We start from the raw sequence: 22070 nt of genomic DNA on the forward strand, positions 1-22070 counted from the left end.
ATGCGCCGAAGCTTACATCGCCCTTTCCAGAGGCGAAGCGACGCCGTCTTCATCAGCCTTTTGAGATAAACAGAATGAAGTTGTCAAATATCGATCACAGCCTGGGCTCAAACCGAATAAGAATTCATTTTCGCCAATGTTTTATCGAAGCTTTGGCCGCCAGCTAATCAGAATTACTGAATGCAGTAAAGCTGTTGACCTTGGTTCCCGCAGGGCTGAAAAGCTTAGCGCTGACAGTGAGGCTTGTTCTGATTGCTTGTTTCGAGGTTCATAATCAAGATTGCCTAATCGAGTAAGCTGCTCAATAGTACAGGGGATCTTCAGCGCCTGGAGGATCAAGTGAACGAAAAATCGTATTTGGCAAACATTCAGCGGATCATGACGAGTTTGATACTAATAATTGCCTTCTTGATCAAACAGAAATTGACTCCAAGCACAGCCGCGTGCAGCCCGGGCTTCTTTCGCGACTGATGGCTACCCGCTGTTGACGATGATCTACAGCGCCAAGCGGGTCCTAGCACTCCAGTTGATGGACGCAAATATCACAATTAATTATCGAGGAAGGCCATTCACTCGAAGCTTGTGCAATTAGAGGCACATTTATATAATTTAATGCAGCCGGTATTAATGCCAACGCTACTGAATTGAAATAACTACATGTTATTTGTTGTATGCCCGTTAACATCCCCAAGTCCCAAGCTCCAACAAGTCATCATGCAAAGTAGGCGGAGAAAGCGAGCAGACTCAAGATAGCCACAACCATGGCGGGTTGACCAGTGGGACAACCCGATGCACCGTTCATTTCATCCTTTTTCATATCCATCTCGTCGGTCGAATTCATAGAGCCGCCATCAGATGTCAATTTTGCCTGGCCAAAGTTGGCGGCAAACTTCTCACACCAGAGACCAACGTAAGAGAAGTCTTTCGCAGTATGGCCAGCATCAAGCTTAACCATGATATCCATCTTGGATGAGGTATCGCTGATGCGCTCTTTGTTGATACGGAAGCCGGATGAGAGGTCTTCAGTCTTGGATCCCCACCAGTAGAGAGCAGGTGCGGATGCGTCTTTGAGTTCGTAATCGGTGATCTTGAGTTCAGTGTTGCTGACAACCTCAACTGTACCGCCAAGTCCAGCATCCAGCGAGGATAGGGCACCAGAGTCGCCCATCTTTGCGGCCATGGCAGCGGATGCAAAGAGAAGAGCGGCGAGCTTGAAAGCCATTGTGAAAAGAAGAGGTGTATAAAATTGAGGTTTGAGGTAAATGTTGACTTTGCAGAAAGGTTGCAGTAGATGGAGGTAGATTGTAATCCGAGTTTGATTGCTGATGAAGCTGGTTTCATTGCACTGTCTCAATCTTCTTATACTGCCGTACTGCTTCACCTCGATTCTATAAGAGGCAATTTAGATGATACAGCAAATAAACCCCAGAGACAATTATCCGCCTCGGAGTTTGAGGCTAAATGTTTCACAGCAGGGCTTTGCCTAAATTTACCATAAAATTAAGCTTGTTTCCATCCGCATTGCCCAAAAAGGAAATTCTGATTAGCAATGGTGGTCAACCCAGCCAGCGCCCGCACCTACAAGCATAGCCTCGACGCCACGTCAGGGATAGCATCAGAACATTTGATCATTCAACAATGTTTCTCATTTACCGTGCTGAGATGTTAATTTCTCAGCCCCAGTTCTAGCATTTATTTTTTGGAATCCAGTCAGCCACAGGATTTGAACGGTAAGTTTGATCAATCATCAGTTGCAGCAGTATCTATGCACTGCCGCCATGCTTTTAACAATATAGACTTGTATCTCAAGTATTTAGTGGTTATCTTCTCAATATCCATGTGCAATATTGAATTATCACTTATTCCCCTTGTCTTACGCCTGTTGAGCATTCTTGCCATTCGAAAATGACTGATCCTGTGATCATCGATCGCTACACTGCTGCAAGAGTTTACTTTGGCAGCGTTGTTGGCTTAATATCCTTGGAATCTCTCACTCCCTTCAGTATCTACGCCTTCCAAAGATACAATAAGTGTGAGAGCTCTTTTTCTCCATGCTTATACTTTGCTAATTCATCCAGATCGACGACGGGATCGAAATGTGTTGCACTGGAGTATTACTGTCTGGCTTCACAAACTACACAGCTTCCCGCTTTCTCTCCTATACTTAGACTGGCACGTTACCGATGTTGCTCGCTTCACAACTTTTCTCGCCCTTAACTTGGTCTTCAGCGTACAATCCAACGAGTTCACGGCCGATTACACCCTGTACGGCTGGCTAGCAATTGCCAATGCTGGTCTCGCACTGCTGATGGCATCCCGAAACAATCTGTTCGCATCCCTTCTGCGTATTCCCAGCCCAGTCCTCCTTCAGTACCATCGCTGGATCGGCCTTGCAACAGTTGCTCATGCAACAGCCCATGTATCGTTCAATATCCAGCATTACATCGAGACAAAACAGGTCACCACCAGCTTCGGAAACCATCGGATCCAGGTGGGTTTGATGGCCTGGATCGCTCTCGTCATGCTCTTCCTTACGGCCCTGCCAATCGTGCGACGCCGCTTTTTCGAGGTCTTCTACTACACTCACGCTCTGTTCTTCATTTTCGTCGTCGGGGCTTTGATCCATGCCTCGCATGGGCCGGAACTCATGCTTCCAGGGCTTTTGCTCTGGGGCATAGATCGAGCAATCCGATTGGCGTACAATTTTCGCAACATCCAAGTGCAGAGTGTTGAGGCATTTGAAGGCAACGTAACAAAGTTCAAGGTCAAGGGTCTGAGGACTCGTACTCCCGGACAGGTTGTCTGGCTTCAAATCCCAAGGGTGTCCTTTGTGAACTGGCATCCATTCACTGTCGCCAGTGCACCGAATGATCCCGGGAAGACTGCGACAATCGCCGTCCGAGGTCTTGGGGGCTTCACTAAAGCTGTACAGTATGCTGACTGCAACAGCGATGTTAATCAGCATGGGTGTGCTTCCTTGGACTCGAACAGCATTATGGCTCATCCGCTCAAGATGCGTCTTGATGGCCCATACGGTGTTGGGTCAGTATCCTGGGGCTTGCTGCCGGTGACGGTCCTCATCGCCGGTGGCATTGGAATTACGCCAGGTATCAGCATTGCGTCTCATATCATCAGAAAAGCAGCTATTAATGTAGGCAGTCATTCTATGTCTCACATTCATCTTCTCTGGGTCGTCAGAGATGCTCAGCATATCCAGTGGTTCGCAGATGAACTTACTGAACTTGTTAAGGAATGTGCAAATCCAGATTCGCCAGCAACGCTAGACATATCTATCTTTGTCACTGGTGGAGCGCACAGCGCGGTTCACATGAGTGAGCCATCTCACGAAATGCAGGGCATGAGCTCTCCAAAACCTTGGTCTATCCAATTGGGGCGACCAGATCTAAAGCAGTGGTTCGGGCAGCTCAAGTCTAAGCGTCTTGGTATGGATACAGCCGTGAACTTGTGTGGACCAAGAAAACTTCTCAAGCAAGCTAGAGCGGCTGCATGTGATGTTTCTGACAGAGAAGGACTTTTCTTTTTACAGGAGGAAGTGTTTGAGCTATAAGCTGTCGTTCATGTTCTCTGTTTACCTAAATGCTCAATTGATCACTGCATCCAAATGATCAAAGGTCTTCTTAAGCAATCCTCATCATAAAGTCATCAATTCTCATCCTAAACTTATGGAAAATGTAGTCTAAACTGTTCCTTCGAGGCACATACTTACTGAGGTCTTCGATGCGACCAATCAGGTCGTAGCTTCAGAGGGCCATTCTTCTTATCTTATCTCTGATATTAAATTTCTCAGTGCTTGAGGTACGGGCAGGTACGAGACAAAGTACGCCGAAGCTTCAACACCAACGCCACAGCGAGTCCGCTGACAAAAGCATATCGCAATGGTTACAGAAACAGCAAAAAGAGGGTTCGGAAGGCGATGGGATTGCTCCCGCCAGGGCTTGAACCTGAGACCTTCGCATTACTGGATACTCGGGATTGAAGTATTAGTACGACGCTCTAACCAACTGAGCTACGGAAGCCGTCCGAATGCGTTGGAAGCCGAGACTCTTATCCCAGCTCAAAATTCTCGAACAGAGCGAAGTGACCACTTTCTCGGCGGCTTCGTATATCTTTAGGCTGCCTGAACTCGATCACAGGCTCTTTGTGGTATTGTTGTGGCTATATTGGTGCAATTTTATCAGGTTCTCTGAGACTTACACGAAGATGGCACCATTCGAGTTCCGCAGATGGAGTCAAGGATATCCCAGCTGGGTACCAATGGTACAAGAGCGGTCAATCCAGGTAGCTTGGTGGCATGTCGGGTCATTGCTATCATGATTTCAGTTGAACTCAACATAAGATGACCTGGGCGATTGTCGTCACGGCCCGCCAATTCACGGCAGATTGTCCGCCACTACGCCTGACGGGTCTCATATAATTTTCCGTTCGTCAAACGGTATCCAGCGATGAAGCGAGCGAAACTGTCGATGGCTTCATCGTCGTCTTTGATAGCTGTAGCGCGGTTGGGGAAGGCCAGCGAACAGTGACCAACCAGATTGTCGAGAATGAGAGAACCGCCGCGGTGAAAGATGATGACCATACCGCCAAGTGGGTCTTTTGGCAGCATCTTGAGAGTATGTCTGATAATCTTTTTCTTTCGTTTCATTCCATATAAGCTATGGCAGAAGAAAATGACATCGTAATTCTGACCCTTGCAGCTCTCTGTTGTGAAGGGTGCCGGGCGAATGAGTGAATGTTTCAAAGAGGGAAGTGGTCTCTCGTCCTCCATAGGAGATAGCCATCTTGTGAGACTTTGAGTGTATTGAAAAGAGGGCTCCAATGCGACGTATTTCGTGATCCTCTTCCTCAGAATGGCCGGCAGGTGCCCTAGAACACTTTCCGGGCCTGGGCCAATCTCCAAGACTAAGATCTCATCTCGTGCTAAGAGGGCTATCAATTCAGACAGTTGAGCAATAATGAAAGTCTTCTGGTACGTCTGCTCGCCGGAGGCCTGGGCAAAGAGGCTGAGACCATTGTCGTACTCTTCGTCGTTCAATGGTTTTCGGGGTGCTTCATCGCTAACCTTTTTGAGGGCTTTCTTGAGAGCGTTGAGAGTTGCCATCTCAAGAAATTTGTGATGCTTTTGATGGAAGAGGGTTGAGTCTCGACTTCAACAGATTGACAGATGATGATGGGAAGAAGTTCCCTTCTAGGCATTATATATTTATCATAATGTTCAAAACGAACGTCACTTTGTGCACAAACTGATGTCTCATGATGTTCTTTTATTTGTCTTCGTTTATTGAGTCTGTTTTGGTAAATCGATCTCATTGACAGACAGTATGGCAATCGCAGGGAGTTTTCTGGTTGTGAATACAAAAATAAACAAAGCGCATTGTTACATCTGAGTGAAGTGCCTGGCAGTAATCTTTGAGTAACAAGCAAACAGTAGGACAGGTCCTTTGAGACAAAAACAAGAAGATGACAACGCAAAAAGATAACATGCATGAGTTTTCACTGAGTCACATGAATACAATCAACCACTTTGTGATAATGGGAAAATATCAAAAAAAAAGAAAGCCTCGCAAACGCTCGCAATCGAATTTATATAGGAACAGCCCGATGCGGGGGTCGAACCCGCAACCTTGAGATCGCGTACTCGTAAGAGTCTCACGCTCTACCGATTGAGCTAACCGGGCGTGGCTCTTATTGGATGGGAGACGGTGCACTACTTCGGTTTGTGGATGTTGCATAATCGCGTGCGGATTTATGCATATTTATGCAAAGTGGCCGCTGCATAAGCTCTTGGAACACTGCACAAGTCTGAGGCTTCACTGCAGGACCAAGAGCAACTCAAGCTTGTGACGAAATCAGAGTTTGCGTGCGCAGTCAAACAGCATGAATAGCAATGTGACGCTCCAGGTAAAGGGGCCATCTTTTGAAGGGCTGTGCTTTGTGAATGTTGGCTTGCTCACGGCACAGTTCAAGATGTGAGTCTTGGAGCACTATGATAACAATGCGGGGGAGAAGTTGGGCAGGGCAATCATGACACGTACGCTATCTCTTGTCGCGCTCGTGTCGCGTCTCCAATGCCTTTGGTCTAGTGAGCTATTTTTAGCTTACTCGTTTGCTTGACATCAAAGCCAGGTAGAATAATCACATGTAGCACATGAGTTGAGAAACTCACCAAACAGAGCTGTCGCTTAGCAATCAAACTGATCAAAGAGTACCTACTTTGTTTGAGTTATACATGGCGTTATAAAAGTCATTTTTCTCATCAGGTACATCCCCTAACGGTTCCTGTTAGCGAACGATAAGCCAGGGTGTAGGCCAAACTACATCTCTAGGGTAGTGCAATGCGTTGGTCTTGCACTACGAAGAACGTCATTTCTATCCTTATCTTATCTTATCACGTTCTATCTTGCATGCTTTTCTGCAATTGGCATTGCTGGTTTGTGACCTCCACTACGAGCTTTGGAGTCAAACCCATGCCTTCTTTGTTCCGATTTCGCGTCCTTTGATGACTTGTATCTACCAAAAACATATAATTGCTGTGACACACCGCTACCAGAAACCTTATCAGGAAAGCGCTTGTTCTTTCAACCCAGCAGGTCCTTGAGAAATTCCGTCAGCAGTTCTTCTCTCCAAATAGTATAGTGCGTCTCCCCCGGATACTCCTTGTAGACCGCCTTTGGTAGCCTCCCTGCCATGTATCGTCCCATTTCTGGTGAAGTATTCTCGTCTGCAGACCCATACCACAATCTGATACCCTCGTAGTCGATGTCTTCCACGTTGAAACCCCAAGGTTCAGTGTTGAGCTTCATCTCCCGGCCATGGCCCACCCCTCCTTGGGCATAGACTTGTCTGAAAACCCTGATAGCAGACTGGAAGGCGTTTGGTTTCTCTAGAACTTCTCGATCTTTTGGTTCGAATACCTTGATCTGTTCTCTCCAGACTGCCTCCATTTTGGTCGGGTCGGGATCTTGTGCCGCAGCGAGAAAGATGCCTTCCATGTACTTTACGAAGTCTTCGTTCTGGTCTTTCCATACCATGATGAGTTTCTGAATGAGCTCACTCTGACCAGCCTGACCAGCTTCCCAGGGCCCGACACCAGCGCATATGCCGACCGTTAGAAGTTCCTCTCTAGGCAATGCTTGTGCGCATGCAAGAGTATAGCCAGCACCTCCACTCGTTCCAATAATGCGATAGTTGGGAAGCTCGAGATGCTGAATCAAAGCTCTCAGATCGGCTGGATAGTCCAAGACTCTACGGTGCGGATAAAATGTGGAATTCCCAATACCCGGACGATCTGGGGCAATCCAGCGGACGCCAAGCCGTTTCGCGAGAGGGTCTTCGAACCCAGAGAGCGTGACTCCCGAATCCGGTGTTCCATGGATGTAAATTACTGGAGTTCCCGTACGATCACCGAACTCATGATAGCCGAGACGCCTACCGTCGGGGAGGTCGATAACCTGGCCTACTGCTGTCGACATGGGCCTGCATCGCGTGGTCGATATTCTGGGTACCCACTTTGCGGTTGAGGGAACGGGTTTACTGATGACGCGCTTGATCGCGACCGAGAATAACTGGCAAGAATGTGTTCGCGATAAAAATGCATCCATCGCCTCGGTGTTGAAGAATCTGTGATCCGGCCAACTTGGGCGAGCTCATCCTTTTTACTGGACAGGATCGACACACGGCGGTAATGCTGACCCGACATATTTCGCGATTTATTATCGTGAGGCGTGCATTACCCATTCAAGTTTGCTCGACTTCTTGAGTGAGCAGTTATAGCCAATGCTAACTAGGTGTTGCCCAGTTCACGGGATCTCAATGTGGTGTTTTGAAAATATCGTCGTTTGAGTTCTGCTGATCTCTTGACAACCGAACGGGATTCCGTGTTTGTGGATCTTGACGAGGTTGTAGGTGCTGATTACCGCCAAGACCACAGCCTTCGAGGCTGAGCAAGTATGTTTCAGGAAATTACATAATGATATTCATTTTAGACTGAGGGTAATCACACTGATGGGTTGCTCTCGCAGTCTCCTCATTGTCTCAGTGATGAAAGGATGCACTAAAATCTTATGCCTGGCAGCACTTTGATTGCGATCTGGCGATTACTACCTATATGATGAAACAGTCGCCTACTGACTCAGCCTCTCGGGCTCCTCAATTTTTGATTCGATAATTGCGAATTCTGGCGTACAGACTCAAGGCTTTTGGCTATGGGCACCCTTTTCCGCGATGCGATAACGAGCCAGTTCATGCTCGGACATACATACACCCAAATTGACAGACTGGCCCTGACTTGACTATTGCCAAGTGACAAGATCAGCGGTTGATGACTAAATGATCAGCTTTATGAGTCCTGCCTCTCCTCTTTCATGCAAACCAACCCGAGATCCCGAATGTGGAACTACGATGCCCCAAGGATCAAGCTTTGACCAACGTGCTCTCCAAGCCGGAAATCATGAACCTGCTGTAGTGTTCATGCTTTCGATAGAGAAATGACGGGACGAGATGTTTGGCTTGGTGGAGCGAGTAACAATGTGATGTGACCTTTGTGGGGAGTGAGTTGCTTGAAGAATATATAATCTTGGAGCCCATCAAGACTTGAGCTATTGACAATCCACAAAGCTTTCGAGCCAATTTCAACATCTCCTACGACGCAGCCTCGCTCCTGCCCACAATGAAATTCCCAATCGCCAATTCGCTTGCCATCCTTGCTGCTGTCTCCAAGGTTTCAGCATGGGGCCGTAGGACCTCGCCGTCCCTTATACTCTACTCTCGCTAATCTCTCAGTAACCATTTACAACAACGTTGATAATTGCGACGTGAACGATGAAACCGAGTATAAAATCCTTGAAGGCAACCAAGGCGACTGTTATACCTTCGGTTCAAGGATGCCCGGCGTAAGCTGCGGCCACTACATCCGAGGCGGTGTCGAGAACAAGGGCTGCTCCGGAATGTTCAAGGCTACATCGGTTTGGACGAAAGAAAACTCCAATTGCAAGTTCTATGCATACACCGACTGCAGAGACTACGGCACCCAGAGGGAGAATGGAGAGTGTCTTAACACAAGAGAGTTGCTTGTCTTCAACCCTGATGTTGATTCATGGGAATACATTGCGTCTTTTAGATGCGTAAGTCAAGTTCAAAGATTGAGGACAAATATCTTGCTGACATGACATCGCGATAATAGCAAAACACTGAGTAAGACGCTCAATGGAGGGATCTGTCCAGGCTTCCGGGACCAATCGAATAGTGACATCAGAATCGGTCATGATGTATCCTAGCATTAGCCAAGTTTACTGAACGGGCTTGAGAAAGTTGCAATAAAATGGAACCTGCGGCTCATCATGGACGAAGACAATGTACCAAGAAAGTGGATAACATGAAAATGATTTATAAAGCTAAAAAGCGGATGGTAGAACTATCATACTGATCTGATACTCGATCTGAGTAACTTATAAGCCCCCAAAAGAACAGCCGAGAGTCAGTTCAAGCCATTTATCGAGCAGCAATATCCTTCTTCAAAACCTCAACATCGAAGTGCGAAAGCACAGTAGACAGCAAGTTGCTCTTGTCAGACGTTCCCATCTTCTCTAGATGCTTATCGCGACTTACGACACCCATGACAGCGTGCCACTTGGAGATATTTACATCCATATAGGGAGGGAGTCCGACGAAGGGGTTCCCAGGCTCGGCCTTCTCCAGGATATCTCTGGCATGCTTCAGCTCAGGAACCAGAGTGATATTGGAGCCCATCCAGGAGTGAAGTCCATGGACGACACTCTCAAGGGCACCAACGACCCAAGCATGGTGGGGGCTTGAGGCTTCACTGGCGATAATGACATCGCCAGATGGCTGGATCACTCTATTCCACATGGAGCTGAACTGCTGGGGCCTGAAGAACGCGAAAGCTCCGGCAGTGTTGGCATCCTCAGTCCAACTATAGGCGTGATGGTCGACATAGCTCTTTCTGATGATCTTGTACAGATCCTGTTCACTAATCTGACTGTTTCTATGCAAGATAGCTAGATCACGCAGCAGAAGTTCTTTAAGCACTTGCTCATCAGCGACCTTCTGCTTATGGTCTTTGTTTGTCGACATGAGACATCCAAGGCGATCAGAGTCCTGCTGCCAAGTGTACGAGCACAGAAGAACAGCTGTCTTGGACTTGTCGTCGTAGATGTTGTAAGAAGGATAGACACAAGTTCGAAGTGCGAGGTCGGAGTGACCTAGACCTGCTTCACGAATGTTGAAATCCTTGAGATCGTGGATCCACCATGCATGGTCAAACTTGATGGCGACTTTGCAGGATTGACCATAGCCCAAAGAGCGGATGGCTTGCTTGACGGGATATCTTAGACCAGCTTGACGAGTGTCCATACGGCCAAGACATCCGAGTGTAGTGGTGGCCATGACGGCGTCGTATGAGCGAATCTCAAGCCTTTTCCCAGCCTCAATCCGGAGCTCCACTTTCATCTTGTCAAGGGCGCGAATAGCAGCGACTGGGTTGTGATAATTAGGTTTGCGAGCAATTCTCTCTTCCATCTTCTTGGCGAGCTGTTGAGCGCCGCCGAGCACACAGAACCACTTGGTGTCAGGGCTGAACTCAAAGTCAAGGGATTCAAGGACAGTCTCACTGTGAGCTTGGTCATACCAGTCCGTTCCTCTGCCAGGCTGTTAGCAACAACCCGGAATAACTGTCATGGCGACTCACCCGTTGAAGGTCTCGAGCCACTCAATGGTATCATAGTTATACGGAGGGGGAGGGATGTCCTTGGGGAGTTTCACATTCGGGTTCGCACTGGATGGATCAGCTTTTGAGGGAAACAAGCAGCATCAGAAAGTACTCACGTGCCCAAGAATTGTCGAGTACTGTATGTATCGTATTCCATCATCATCTTCCAGCCTTTGTCACCGGGAGGAGTCTGCTCAGCATCTTCTTTCAGAGCCTGACGAAGTGGCTCAATGTTGGCCTTTACAACCTCATCTGGCCCGACTTTGAGAAGCCTGAGAAATAGTTAGAGTTGATTTTGATACCTAACTATTCATGATTCATGAGACTACTTACTTGGGGTCGATGCTTTTATCAGTATCAACTTGAAACGGGTCAACAGTGCCAGCAGATGTCTGAACACTCTGATAAGAAGCGCCCCAAATGGTGATGTCGTTATAGCACCAAGGGTTTGTGTTGGAAGGGCTAGGTGCCATGTAGTATGGAATGAGAGAACCATCCGGCGCGCTGGGGTTCGTCTTTAGGTCTGTCTTTTCCATGCCAAGCCTTCCAAAGAGCTCGAATGTGCTGACCAGCATAAGCTATCAAGTGGCATCTAGCAGAAGGGGCTGACTTACCGCTTCATGACTGGGTTGTCGGGAAATCGCATTGCGCCAACATCATAGTAGTCATGAGTATCGCGTTGACCACCGAAATTGTAAGTGAACAGGCGACCTCCAACTCGATCTGGCCCAGCCGCCTCGTGGATATCATACTCAAAAGCGAGAGGGATTGAACCCTTCTTCAGTTCACTATTAAGATAGTCCAAGACCATACCCGTGAACAAGCCAGCTGCTCCAGCACCAATGACACCGATCTTGATGACCCGAGGCTTTTGAGCTCCATGATCATGGGGAGCAGAGGACTTTTGAGGAGCAGGGGCGCGAGGGAGCTCAGAGGCCTTGGGAATAAGAGGAAGAGAACCTAACTCAGATTTATCATTGCTGTGTTCGAGAATGGCGTTCCAATCCTGTCGAATGGCTCTGTTGATATGCTGGCGAGCCCATTGGTTTCTGATGGACAAATCTGAGTTCAGATCAAGGACAGACATGATGATGATTGCAGACTATAAGATCTTTTTGAGGTGACAGTTTGAAGGAAGTCTGCACTGAAAACATGAAAAGAACTATGGAGGCCTGAGGAACCTGAGATATATAGCATGACCAGGAGGAGGGAATTGTGATTCAAACCCCATTTCAATCTGTATGCATCAACCCGCCTCCATTCCTGGAACCTCAGCTGTCCACGCAATGATGTCTACGGATGTGTCTACAAATGGGGAGATTTTAATGACACAGAATCACCTACGGGGTGCAACCATCACATGCTGTGCCGTATTCAGCTTGACGCAGAAAAGCAATACTGCAACGCTGACAACAGCACAAGAAGACAACCAGTACGTGATCCTCCAATAACTTTTGAGCGGTCGGAAATTTTAGTAGAAACTGAACCTAATTTCTAAGCCACAGCTCCGTAGTTCAATGCAATATATCCCATAGAGTTCAAGTCTGACTGCTTTCTTTAGCTGAAGTCCCGTCCGGGTCAGGAATGTGACAGCCGGCCCGTGTTGGAGCAACGGGAGAAATGGAAAAGGCGGGGGTGGCACAAGCCACAAACCATTTAAAGACACTAATGGCACAGGTAAACGACGATCACTGATGGGAATGTAACTTGGACTTGGAATTCTCAGTCGTGGATAACTTCGGTGGCGCCAGGGCAGGACGTTTACCCCTCTTGCTCGAGCTAAGGCCATGGATGTGTCTGGCCTCATTTTGTATCGTGCAGATATGAAAATACAGGCTAAGAGGTATGAGCTGGCATGCTATCTTGTATTCTCAGCGACGAAGTAAGTGCGCATCAAATGAGGGCGACTAGTGGGCTCTGCTTGTGCCACGTGCATAATAAATGCAAACTGATGGACTTACTCGTGCTACCAGGTCAAGATGAAGATAACTTGTGAAGAAATTGGATGTTGTATCAGAGCTCGAGTTTAAACTCGCTATATGTTGGGCCAAAAAGCCGCAGCGCGCCCACAGCAAAGCTACATATCCTTCAATGACAGTCCCAGCTACCTGGATCATAACACTATTTAGTGAGATACAAGAACTTGAGACAGCTTGTGACGGATGGTTGGTGCCAAAGTTCCAACTGTCACGTGAGGCCACGAAAGACCATTGAAGTCAAGGGAAACATTCTGTGAATACTGAATCTGGATGTACTCAATGTTGACTGTCTTGGGAGCCGGAACGTCAATGTCGACCAAGAACCTGGGAACGGCATCACGTGGACCGTGAGAAGCAGGAGAAACAGTCTTCTTGTCTGCGCTTTGGCAAGCAGGAAGGTTGATCTGGGTTCGAACTCTGGAGAGCCAGTACTGAGCTGTAACTGTGACGGCGTTCGCGTTGCCGCTTCGGGCTTGGACTGAGGCAGAGGTAGCACCAGCGTCAGCACCGATGAGGAAACCAATGTTACTGGTTCCGCCGCCGAGGTTGGGGTTCTGAGCCTCTGAAGATACTTCAAAGGTTGTGTTCTCAATGATGTTCTTTCCGACGTTGGCGTTGCGGAGCACAGTGTTGGGGTCAGTCAAGATAGCCTGCGTGATGGTACCGGCCTTGTCGAAGCTTGAAAGATCCTGAGGAAGACGGTGAGTGTTTTTATTGGTGAGAGTCTGACTTCTGAACGGAATCTTCTGAGTGCCGCCAACAACAGTTGGGGTGATGTCAACTGGCGAGAAGACAGGTGCGCCCTTCGCAGTGATGGTAGCCGTGAAAGACTGGGCGTTGATAGAGGTTCCGTGAGGAATAGAAGCCATGCGGGACAGAGAAGCTGCAAGAACAGGCATCTGCTCACTGGCGGGAACGTGCATCCACAGACCAGGCTCAAAGTGAATGACGGGCTGCTTCTTGGGTGGCTTCACCATCTCGGTGATATCAGCAATTGTCTGGGTGTATGGCACACCGTTGAGCATGATATCAGCCTGAGTGTCAAGACCACGGTTAGGGACATCATCAAGACGTCCCTTAGCGAAGGCTAGGGACTCGGATGTAAGGTTGAGCTGAAGGATGTTGTCATTGGGATCCTCAGATGGAGGAAGAATAGGAAGAGGTGTAGGAGTAGTTGTTCTTTTTCTAAATTAGTGTACACTTCCACTGGTCTTCCAAGTGTTTTACTGACCCATTGGGGCGGAAAATGGTGTTGAAGCCGAATCCGCTGTATGTTCCAAAGAAGTGTGCCAGAACATCAAGCTGGGACATGGCAACATCACCACCTGCGGGGTCAACACTGGGGAAGCCATTGATGGGGACCAGGTTATCTTGGTCCTCTGGCTGAATGGGGTCAAGAACGGTAGGACCGAACTTGAAGTCGTCACCCAAATCCATGGGGACAACGGGAGCAGTAGGGAGCATCATTGTGTTGGTATTGGTGATGTTGCAAGAGATTTGTGTTGACAGAGTTTGCGGGAGTTGAAAGGGTATTCTCGATGGCCTTGATTATATATATCTTCTATACGTATTATGAGCTTTGGTCATTATCAGCCCTAACGGAGTGGCTTCCCTCCATCCACGAGCGGCTGAGATTGAAGGTGTCTAAAGCTTACTCCTTGCTGACCAGTAATAAGCCATACATTATAATCCAAAAGAACTTCAGTATGATTGGCTCTCAATCATCCTTCGTTCAAATAGCAAACACGGCAACGCCATCACATGGGATAATCTCAAACCTATCAATCCGTCTCTTGACGGACGTCGCATTCCTCGTCCTTCATTTCCAAGTACCGGGCCGTACCTAGCCTTTGAAACCCATCCGAAAAGCCAGCCATGGGCACTAAAACATTTTAGCTGCAAACCCAATCTTACCACCTTGAATGGAATGACGTGGTCTAGACCGGGACATGCGGCAGCCCTAAACCTCAACAAATGCACACCTTGCGAAAAGCTGAACTCTGTGGCTCAAGCTATTGAACAGCCATCACCAAAATACGGTGTTTTTTAGACCGTTTGTTCTCCCTTGCGAAAGCCACTTGGAGCGGCACAGTTCTGTCGTGCGTGAGCACCTTTTAGTGTGAATAGCTTGTTACTGCATTTGGCGAACCATCGTATTTAGAAGCCGCTTATTACAGAGTAGTTGAACGTTATTCTTCAAAAGAGCAATCCCTCGAACTTTAATTGCATTTCCAAGGGATAGTCGAAGAATCTGCCCTTTACCGTTAATGTCTCACCTTTCTTTTGGCCACTCAATCACCATATCAACGCCATGTTTTTGTTTCCCCTCCTCTCATTCAGCCTCCTGCAGTGCATGATGACTACCGTGCTGCAAACGGTACTAGACGCGCGTAATATTCTCGCGATCTCCGTCCCGCTGTCACAACCTTGACATCAATAGTGCGACTGAGCTTATGTCTCATGCAAGCCGTCACCTCCGCAAACAGTCTCGAAGTGTCTGTTTCCCCCGCACTTGAGCAGAGCTATCCGTAAAATGTCGGAAGTCGGACCTCGTGGTAGGTTGAAACATCCCTAGAAAGTGGCTGGCTGAATACGGTTCTGCTATGAAAGGCTATTGCTGATTGGTTGAGAAAGGTGTTTGTACTACCACCCAATCTTACACGCATGTGCAGTACAGTAAGTCTTACGTGTACCTACGTCAAATTACAGTCAGAATTCACATGATCCTCACGCTACAAGTGCCGGTGTCTCACAGTCTCACTCTAGTGAAAGATGAAAACCAGGTTAGAGGATTCACTTGTAACATCAGTTCAATAGCTCCATTGGTTGCTTATTCAGAAATGATCCCTGATATCAAGCTCAGCCGCATCCCCAACCATTGCAGCCACTACGCATGTCTCAGCTTGTTAGGAATGATAGACCGCTAATCTCTAGTGCGAACCGTCCGCACATGTGCTCAATAATTTTGAAAAGCCAGTGTGATCAGCCGCTGTTTTGTTCAGCGGCCAGCATCGCCCCTCTTGGGATCTTGGCAGGCAAGCAGAATATAAGGGACGTCTAAAGCCACAATTCTTCTGCCAATCACCACAAACTCAACTCTCATCACATTCATCATGTTCAAGATCAAAGATTTCCAAGGGATGCAATACTCCCGAGACACTTCTTCTCAATTTGGCCAAAAAGATTACAAGTTCTTCAATCAGCAATATGCTACCACCTCTTACCAGACAGAGCATGACATGAACCCAGCTCTCATTGTGCAGCCCAAGGAAGATGAAGATGTCATCAAAGCTGTTCAATGGGCGAGGGACAACAAGGTCAGCGTCGCAGTCAGGTCGGGTGGTCATCAGTATTCTGGTGCCTCTTCCACCGGTGGCAAGAACATCCAGATTGACCTCACCAACACTTACAAGGACATGATGGTCCTGGAAGAAGACGGTGTTCCTGATGACAGAGCTCTGGTGTTGGCTGGTGTGAGCAACAGACTGCAAGACTTTAACGACTACCTTCGCTCGGTCAACCTATTCGTGCCGCATGGACAATGTGCCTAGTGAGTCTACTATACAGGCTACTGCAAACTAATGAAGCTAATTCCCCTCAGCGTCTGCACCGGTGGTCACGGCCAAACTGGTGGCTATGGTCAACTCGGTCGCAGTTTTGGTCTCTTTGGCGATCACATTATCAAGATCCGTCTCATTGATCACAACGGCTCCATTCAGAACGTCACCAAGCAGAGTGACTCTGAGCTCTTCTACGCCATTCTCGGTGGCAGCCCGGGCAACTTCGGCATTATCACTCATTACACCGTTGAGGTTTATCGCGCTTCCAGCTACATGGGAACTGTCGCTGGTCCTAACGGCTTCAAGGTATGAGAAACTGCCAGCTACAAGCAATATCACGCTAACAGTTTCAGGGACCCCACGGTTTGAAGGGCCTCTGGATTTATGAGCCTAAGGTCCTCAGCCGTCTGCTAGGCTTTATCGCCAAGATGTCTGACGAGGGTACTGCCCCACGAGGCTACGACCTTTGCTGCAGTGTTCTCAGCACAGACTTCCCCGTTACCATGCTGTTCCCTTCACTCCGAGATGACAACATCTGGAAGAAGATCCAGCAGAAGATCAAGACAGCTTTAGCCAAAGATGTTCTTGATTTGCTTAACGGTAGCTTCCCTGCTATCATTGTCCTCTATGCCCAATGGTGTCCTACCAACAAGACCGACAAGTACGACTCTACCGTGGACAACTGGTTCAAGCAGTTCAGAGATCTTCAAAATGACTGGAGCAACCATACCCTTTTGATCAATGAGTTTGATGAGGGCATGGATACCATGACTGGAAAGTGGATCTTCCCCAAGCGACGAGAGTTCGAGCTTCCCTACGTCAAGCGTACCTACGCTACAAAGTCTCAGACTCTTCAGAAGGACGGTTGGGTTGATGCTGTAGTCAAGCGCTTGGACCTGATATACAACCCTCACCAGAAGCTCGACAACGACAAGAGCGACAAGGAAGGAGAAGTATACGATCACTGCAAGCTCTCAGTGCAGATCCAATGTTTCGGTGGTAAGAATTCGCGCTTCTTGCTCAACAAGGACAACGGCACATCCTACAGTTGGCGAGACTCCACTGTTGTCCAAACACTAGACTGCTTCCACGACCCCGGTGCCAAGTACCGAGAGTATGCTCTCAACTGGCAGAAGACTAACGATACTATCATGATTGGGGCCAAGAGCCCCTTCAGTAAGCAGGACCGTCGTGTGCTCTGGGGTTCTTGGGGAGACTGGGATATGAGTAAGCCTGAGATTTGGCAAGCATACTACGAAGATGCGGATAAGTATAAGAGGCTTGGCAAGGCTAGGGCTAAGGCTGACCCGAATGGAACCTTCACGGCCAACCCGTTTGCTGTCACTGCTGTGCGCGATGGTACGAAACAGTAAAGTCCACACGGAATAGGAAAGAAATATGGATGTTAATACAAGTTTCTATATATTTAACACACCGTTACTGTCTCTCTACATCCTGTAAGGTACCTTGACCTACCCCTTCCTGGGCCTCATCCGCGAATACCCCCCTCGACTTTTTAGACTTGTTCAATACTAACTGTGCCGTTGGATAATTGATGCACTGGCTCATAGATTAACTGAAAACCTAGTTAACCTCAAAATTTGATTCCTCACAACCAGGATTTGGTTGAAAAAGGAGTAGAATGCCGTTTTGGATGAATGCGTGTCCTGTATGAACAAGATCCCCATGTGTGGAAGGTAACAAAACTCGAGACGTTTATTCTGAATGACAAAAAGCTTCAGGTAAGTTTAGTGCAGACTTAGTGGGCCTTAGAGTAGTCAATCTTGGCATCTTGCCTTACGACCAGAAGTTCTCTTGCTCGCTGAGGCCTGATTAGCAGTCACTTGACACTAATATTTCTCTTTAAGAAACTTAAAATAGATTAATCGACCAAAACAAAATTGGTACATGAATCTTTCCATGTCGCTGAGGATATATCGGCTGGTTCTACTGTGGCCGCCAACATTGTAACATAAAAGCAAAGGTCTAGTAATGACCCATGCAACTGCATTGATAATGGTAATCTTGGTAGGAGGACTGCATAATTTGTCCGGCCCCATGACATACACAGCAAGGACACTGTGGCCGTCCATATGTCTGCTGGAATGCGATGCATGCCGCTGTGTGACCACCATGAGGGCAATGCTGCGAAGTATGTGGACATTGCACACTTTGCTGCCAGCAATGCCGACGTGTGTAGATGCCTACTCCGTGGCAGACCCAGCAACCTTGTTGAGGCGGCATTTGCGCTTCGTGAGTACGAGGGGTATTTCTGTTCCCTTTAATGATTATGTTTATTGAAAAAGATCTAGTATAAGTGAGAAAAATGAAAATTGTCTGCTTGCACTTATAGTTCTTGGGTTCAAGGAATAATGGGTAATTAAAAGTTTCAAAGAAAAGAATCCGACTTTATGTACCAAGAGCAAATCGGTGAATCAGTGATGTCTTACTTGGAGTTGATCATGGCTTTGGCCTTGGATCGCGAGGACAAGTCAGAGCTGTGAATCAGTGGAACCACTGCAGGGAAATTTGAACAGTATGCTATCCTCACCTGGCATACGTCGACCAAATGGACAGGATCTACTGTGGACAAGTTCATTGTCAGACCGTCAAATTTGAACCGAATGAGTTATTATTGGCTTGGCACCAAATATCGATACAAATGTGTCATGGCCCAGTTATAAGGAGACCTCAAGGATTTAAAAGTAGTTTCTATTGTTTCTCTATAATATTTTACTCTGCCGTTGAGTTCCTGTAGCAGTTGATCATCATGGAGACCTGAACAGTGCAAGGACTATAGAAGCGCTACGAGACTCGTAGTACATCTTGAGAGCCAGTTATTTTATTTTTGGATAGAAATATGATTTTGTAGGCTTGGCAAACGCCTTTGGTTCCTTGATCCTTGGTCCAAAAGATGTTGGACTAAAGGTGAGTCATCGGCAACCCCGGAAAATCGTCAAGTGGGCCCCGATTGGAGTATAAGAAAACCCAGGCCTGACCTAAAATCGAGGTTTAGTTATCCGGACTCCCGCTTCATTCAAATTCGCCACAGACAAACATGTCAGCTCCCATCGCATCAGCTCACCTTCGCGTGGCCCGCCCCACAAACAACATCGACGCCCTGCTGCCCTTTTACGTCGACGGTCTAGGGTTTAAAAAGATCGGCGAATTTCGTGACCACGACGGCTTCGATGGTCTAATGCTCGGTCATGAGGGTGCAGGCTATCATCTTGAGTTCACAGCGAAGCGTGGGCATGACGCCGGTAGATCACCTACGCAGGACAATCTCATGATTTTCTACCTGCCTAAGAAAGAGGAATGCGATGATGCAGTTGCGCGGATGGAGAAAGCGGGCATTGTTTCTGTCACAAGCTTTAATCCGTATTGGGATCAGTGCGGAAAGACTTTTGAGGACGCTGATGGGTATCGAGTGGTGTTGGCAAATATGAAGTGGAATTTGTGAAGCGACATGTGAGCTGCCTCACAACTGATATACTGTAGGCTACCTCATATTCAACAATAGTGACCGAACTTCAGCTTCGCACCACTTGTTTTGCCCTTGTAGACCAGCTACGAGAATTCTAATATACACAAGAAACAAGATCCCAACAAAACCCATCCCCAGCATATTCTTGGCACTTATCCGATGGGGTCTCCGCTATTTGACAAAAGTTCTTCCCTCTCAACTTCCTAGTTCGCGACGTGATGCTTGCGGCTCTTCGGCCTCCTTGCACGACATCCCTTTCCTGGCTTTTCCGTAATTTGAGGAATTGCTGTGGCAGTTGTCGTAGAAGAACGATGGGCGTTTACGGCAGATGGCTTTACTGTAACGGTCTCGGCGCCCTCATCGACTGTTGCGGTCTTTGATCCATACGCAGTACGGACTGTCACTAGAGTTGTTGACGTTGGCTGACTCTCTGATGTCGTTGTACTTGGTTCAGGGCCAGCAGCGGAGGACTTCGCAGCTTGGATATCAGATTCATCCAGATGATGAAGAAGAGAGCCCCAGCCAAGTCCATCATAGTGGCCCGAGCCTTCTCCCCAAGATCCAGCTCCGCCCTCGAATCCTCCGAAGAATTCCAAAGAGTTGTTAAGGTATGCTTTTGTCCAAGGAGCGTCAAGACCTTTGATATTGACGTAATGACTATAGAGCAGCTCCCAAGCAGGTCGAACCGCACCGCGAGAGGCTTCGCTGATGACATCGAAGGAGACTATCCCGTTTGTGTAGGGCTCGAATGGTACATCGTTTCCAAGATTGTATCGGGCAAAGTACTCAGCTCTGTATACAGAAGTTAGTTTACAAGACCTTATCGCAGCTAATTAAAATAGGAATGGGATTCACGAACCCGAGAAGGATGCGGCTGTCATTGTAAGCAAAGAGATCTTCCCCTTGGTTCCATGCCTGCTGTCCAATGGCACCTAGCACCTGGAAGTTCATCGCCGAATGGCCTTGGTCCCGGCCAGATTCTTGCCCTTGGCCAAGTGCTTTGCCCGTACCAGGTTCTTTAACAATGTTCGAAATGCCGTTATTGATAGCCCCATTGCCCTCACCATGCTTGAAGTAGTCAACGGCAAAGTCCCAGGTGGTTTGGTTGTCGGTGAGGACTGCGATAGCCATAGCAGAAGCAATGTTGCACTGTTCCCAGTTGGCAAAGAAGTGCTTGACATTGTGCTCTGACCCCAGGACGTGGTTGAGGAAATCGAGATTCATTGGCAAGAATATTTTGTTGAACATATTGATAACTCTGGATAGCCCGTTCTTTGCAAATGGCTGGTAGTCACGGAGAAGTTCTGCGGCGTTAGCAAGCTCATAACCTTGCAATCCTGCGGTAAGATAGGCGTCGTCGCCCCCGCTGAGGATCTCTAGAGTATCGGCCCAAGCAATCAGGATCTCTGATGCGGTTTCTGCGTATTGGTCTTCTCCACTGACTTTCCAGCGAAGAGCAAGGTTGAACGCAGCAGCTGCATCGTGCCATAGGACCTCCCCATTTTGGCCCCGGTTCACTTCTTTGACTGCATTGTTCTTGTAGTCAGCGCTGGCAAATGGAATGCTTGTCAGCTTATTCCATGACGCGGTCCAAGGCTCTTTCTTCTCAGCGAGCTTGGTTTTGATGCGAGTAATATCGGTGTCGGTGACCAGCAGACCGGGGTGAGTGAAAGCGTAGGAAAGAGGGAAAAGAAAAGAAAACAAGATGGTGTAAATGAGTGTCATAATGAATGTAAATTGTTAACGAGCGTGGCTCTTGGCAAACGACAGAACGAAAGAATGAATGTACAGGAGCCGATAACTGAAAGTAAGCATATCAGAAACACTTTTATCAATTTCTTGCTCTGCAATAATCCACATTAAGCGCCTGGTCAGGAGTCTCAAGCCAAAAGTCTAAACTGAAAGCCTGAAGCCGCTCCAATCAATCCTGGCCTCGATGAGATGGTCATTTAACTACACGGCCCTGAAACCACGCTACAGCTCGAATACACTCCTTTATTTCTCGAGGCGGGGAAATCTTTATCCTGAAACCACTAACATTCGCGTAAATGTAAGATCGTCAAGGCCTTTCCACAAACAAAGGAGAAATATGGTCAAAAACGTGATTGCAGCTTCACAAAGAGAGAAAATAGTACACAATTTTCATTCCATGTCGGCTTTCAGAGGGTAACTCTCCAGCTGAGCAAACAGATGCGGGCAGCATGGGTTGGCCCCTTCGTGTACCCCTGCTACTTATTTGCCCCAGTCAGCGGCGATCAAACGAGTACCGCTGCAATGGTATGGTCCTGATTGCATGAACA

General features: G+C 47.8%; 10 protein-coding genes and 2 non-coding genes across 12 annotated transcripts; 4 read left to right on the forward strand and 8 right to left on the reverse strand.

Annotated features, from left to right (window-relative positions):
* Window positions 1–570: 570 nt before the first annotated feature.
* FOIG_13395 (uncharacterized protein) lies at window positions 571–1372 on the reverse strand. The gene has a single exon (XM_031214546.1). The coding sequence runs from the start codon at window positions 1220–1222 to the stop codon at window positions 713–715; it is 510 nt and encodes a 169-aa protein (XP_031055637.1). The 5' UTR covers window positions 1223–1372; the 3' UTR covers window positions 571–712.
* Window positions 1373–1905: 533 nt separating this feature from the next.
* Window positions 1906–3568, forward strand: FOIG_13396 (uncharacterized protein; the record flags this gene model as incomplete). The annotated part of the gene is made up of 2 exons (XM_031214547.1): window positions 1906–2032; window positions 2079–3568. 2 exons carry the CDS (start codon window positions 1906–1908, stop codon window positions 3566–3568), a joined length of 1617 nt encoding a protein of 538 aa, XP_031055638.1.
* A 373-nt stretch (window positions 3569–3941) lies between these two features.
* FOIG_13397 lies at window positions 3942–4037 on the reverse strand. Its single transcript has one exon. It is a non-coding gene; the product is annotated as a tRNA-Ile (tRNA).
* A 374-nt stretch (window positions 4038–4411) lies between these two features.
* FOIG_13398 (uncharacterized protein) lies at window positions 4412–5119 on the reverse strand (the record flags this gene model as incomplete). Its single annotated transcript, XM_031214548.1, has 1 exon — window positions 4412–5119. The coding sequence occupies one exon, from the start codon at window positions 5117–5119 to the stop codon at window positions 4412–4414; it is 708 nt and encodes a 235-aa protein (XP_031055639.1).
* Window positions 5120–5613: 494 nt separating this feature from the next.
* FOIG_13399 lies at window positions 5614–5696 on the reverse strand. Its single transcript has one exon. It is a non-coding gene; the product is annotated as a tRNA-Lys (tRNA).
* A 624-nt stretch (window positions 5697–6320) lies between these two features.
* FOIG_13400 (uncharacterized protein) lies at window positions 6321–7628 on the reverse strand. The gene has a single exon (XM_031214549.1). It carries the CDS (start codon window positions 7617–7619, stop codon window positions 6597–6599), a length of 1023 nt encoding a protein of 340 aa, XP_031055640.1. The 5' UTR covers window positions 7620–7628; the 3' UTR covers window positions 6321–6596.
* Window positions 7629–8686: 1058 nt separating this feature from the next.
* FOIG_13401 (uncharacterized protein) lies at window positions 8687–9214 on the forward strand (the record flags this gene model as incomplete). The annotated part of the gene is made up of 3 exons (XM_031214550.1): window positions 8687–8753; window positions 8800–9140; window positions 9200–9214. 3 exons carry the CDS (start codon window positions 8687–8689, stop codon window positions 9212–9214), a joined length of 423 nt encoding a protein of 140 aa, XP_031055641.1.
* A 171-nt stretch (window positions 9215–9385) lies between these two features.
* FOIG_13402 (uncharacterized protein) lies at window positions 9386–11861 on the reverse strand. The gene is made up of 5 exons (XM_031214551.1): window positions 11359–11861; window positions 11078–11308; window positions 10861–11016; window positions 10724–10810; window positions 9386–10675 (listed from the first exon to the last, which is right to left on the reverse strand). The coding sequence occupies exons 1-5, from the start codon at window positions 11829–11831 to the stop codon at window positions 9508–9510; spliced, it is 2115 nt and encodes a 704-aa protein (XP_031055642.1). The 5' UTR covers window positions 11832–11861; the 3' UTR covers window positions 9386–9507.
* Window positions 11862–12698: 837 nt separating this feature from the next.
* On the reverse strand, window positions 12699–14372 carry FOIG_13403 (uncharacterized protein). The gene is made up of 2 exons (XM_031214552.1): window positions 13955–14372; window positions 12699–13902 (listed from the first exon to the last, which is right to left on the reverse strand). Exons 1-2 carry the CDS (start codon window positions 14188–14190, stop codon window positions 12870–12872), a joined length of 1269 nt encoding a protein of 422 aa, XP_031055643.1. The 5' UTR covers window positions 14191–14372; the 3' UTR covers window positions 12699–12869.
* A 1363-nt stretch (window positions 14373–15735) lies between these two features.
* On the forward strand, window positions 15736–17733 carry FOIG_13404 (uncharacterized protein). Its single transcript, XM_031214553.1, has 3 exons — window positions 15736–16273; window positions 16325–16589; window positions 16637–17733. Exons 1-3 carry the CDS (start codon window positions 15837–15839, stop codon window positions 17654–17656), a joined length of 1722 nt encoding a protein of 573 aa, XP_031055644.1. The 5' UTR covers window positions 15736–15836; the 3' UTR covers window positions 17657–17733.
* Window positions 17734–19301: 1568 nt separating this feature from the next.
* On the forward strand, window positions 19302–19963 carry FOIG_13405 (prolyl oligopeptidase). The gene has a single exon (XM_031214554.1). It carries the CDS (start codon window positions 19342–19344, stop codon window positions 19744–19746), a length of 405 nt encoding a protein of 134 aa, XP_031055645.1. The 5' UTR covers window positions 19302–19341; the 3' UTR covers window positions 19747–19963.
* FOIG_13406 (uncharacterized protein) lies at window positions 19719–21628 on the reverse strand. The gene is made up of 2 exons (XM_031214555.1): window positions 20630–21628; window positions 19719–20562 (listed from the first exon to the last, which is right to left on the reverse strand). Exons 1-2 carry the CDS (start codon window positions 21493–21495, stop codon window positions 19974–19976), a joined length of 1455 nt encoding a protein of 484 aa, XP_031055646.1. The 5' UTR covers window positions 21496–21628; the 3' UTR covers window positions 19719–19973.
* Between the last annotated feature and the right edge of the window lie 442 nt (window positions 21629–22070).

Source organism: Fusarium odoratissimum (genome assembly GCF_000260195.1).
Source record: "Fusarium odoratissimum NRRL 54006 unplaced genomic scaffold supercont1.33, whole genome shotgun sequence".
Lineage (NCBI taxonomy): Eukaryota > Fungi > Ascomycota > Sordariomycetes > Hypocreales > Nectriaceae > Fusarium > Fusarium odoratissimum.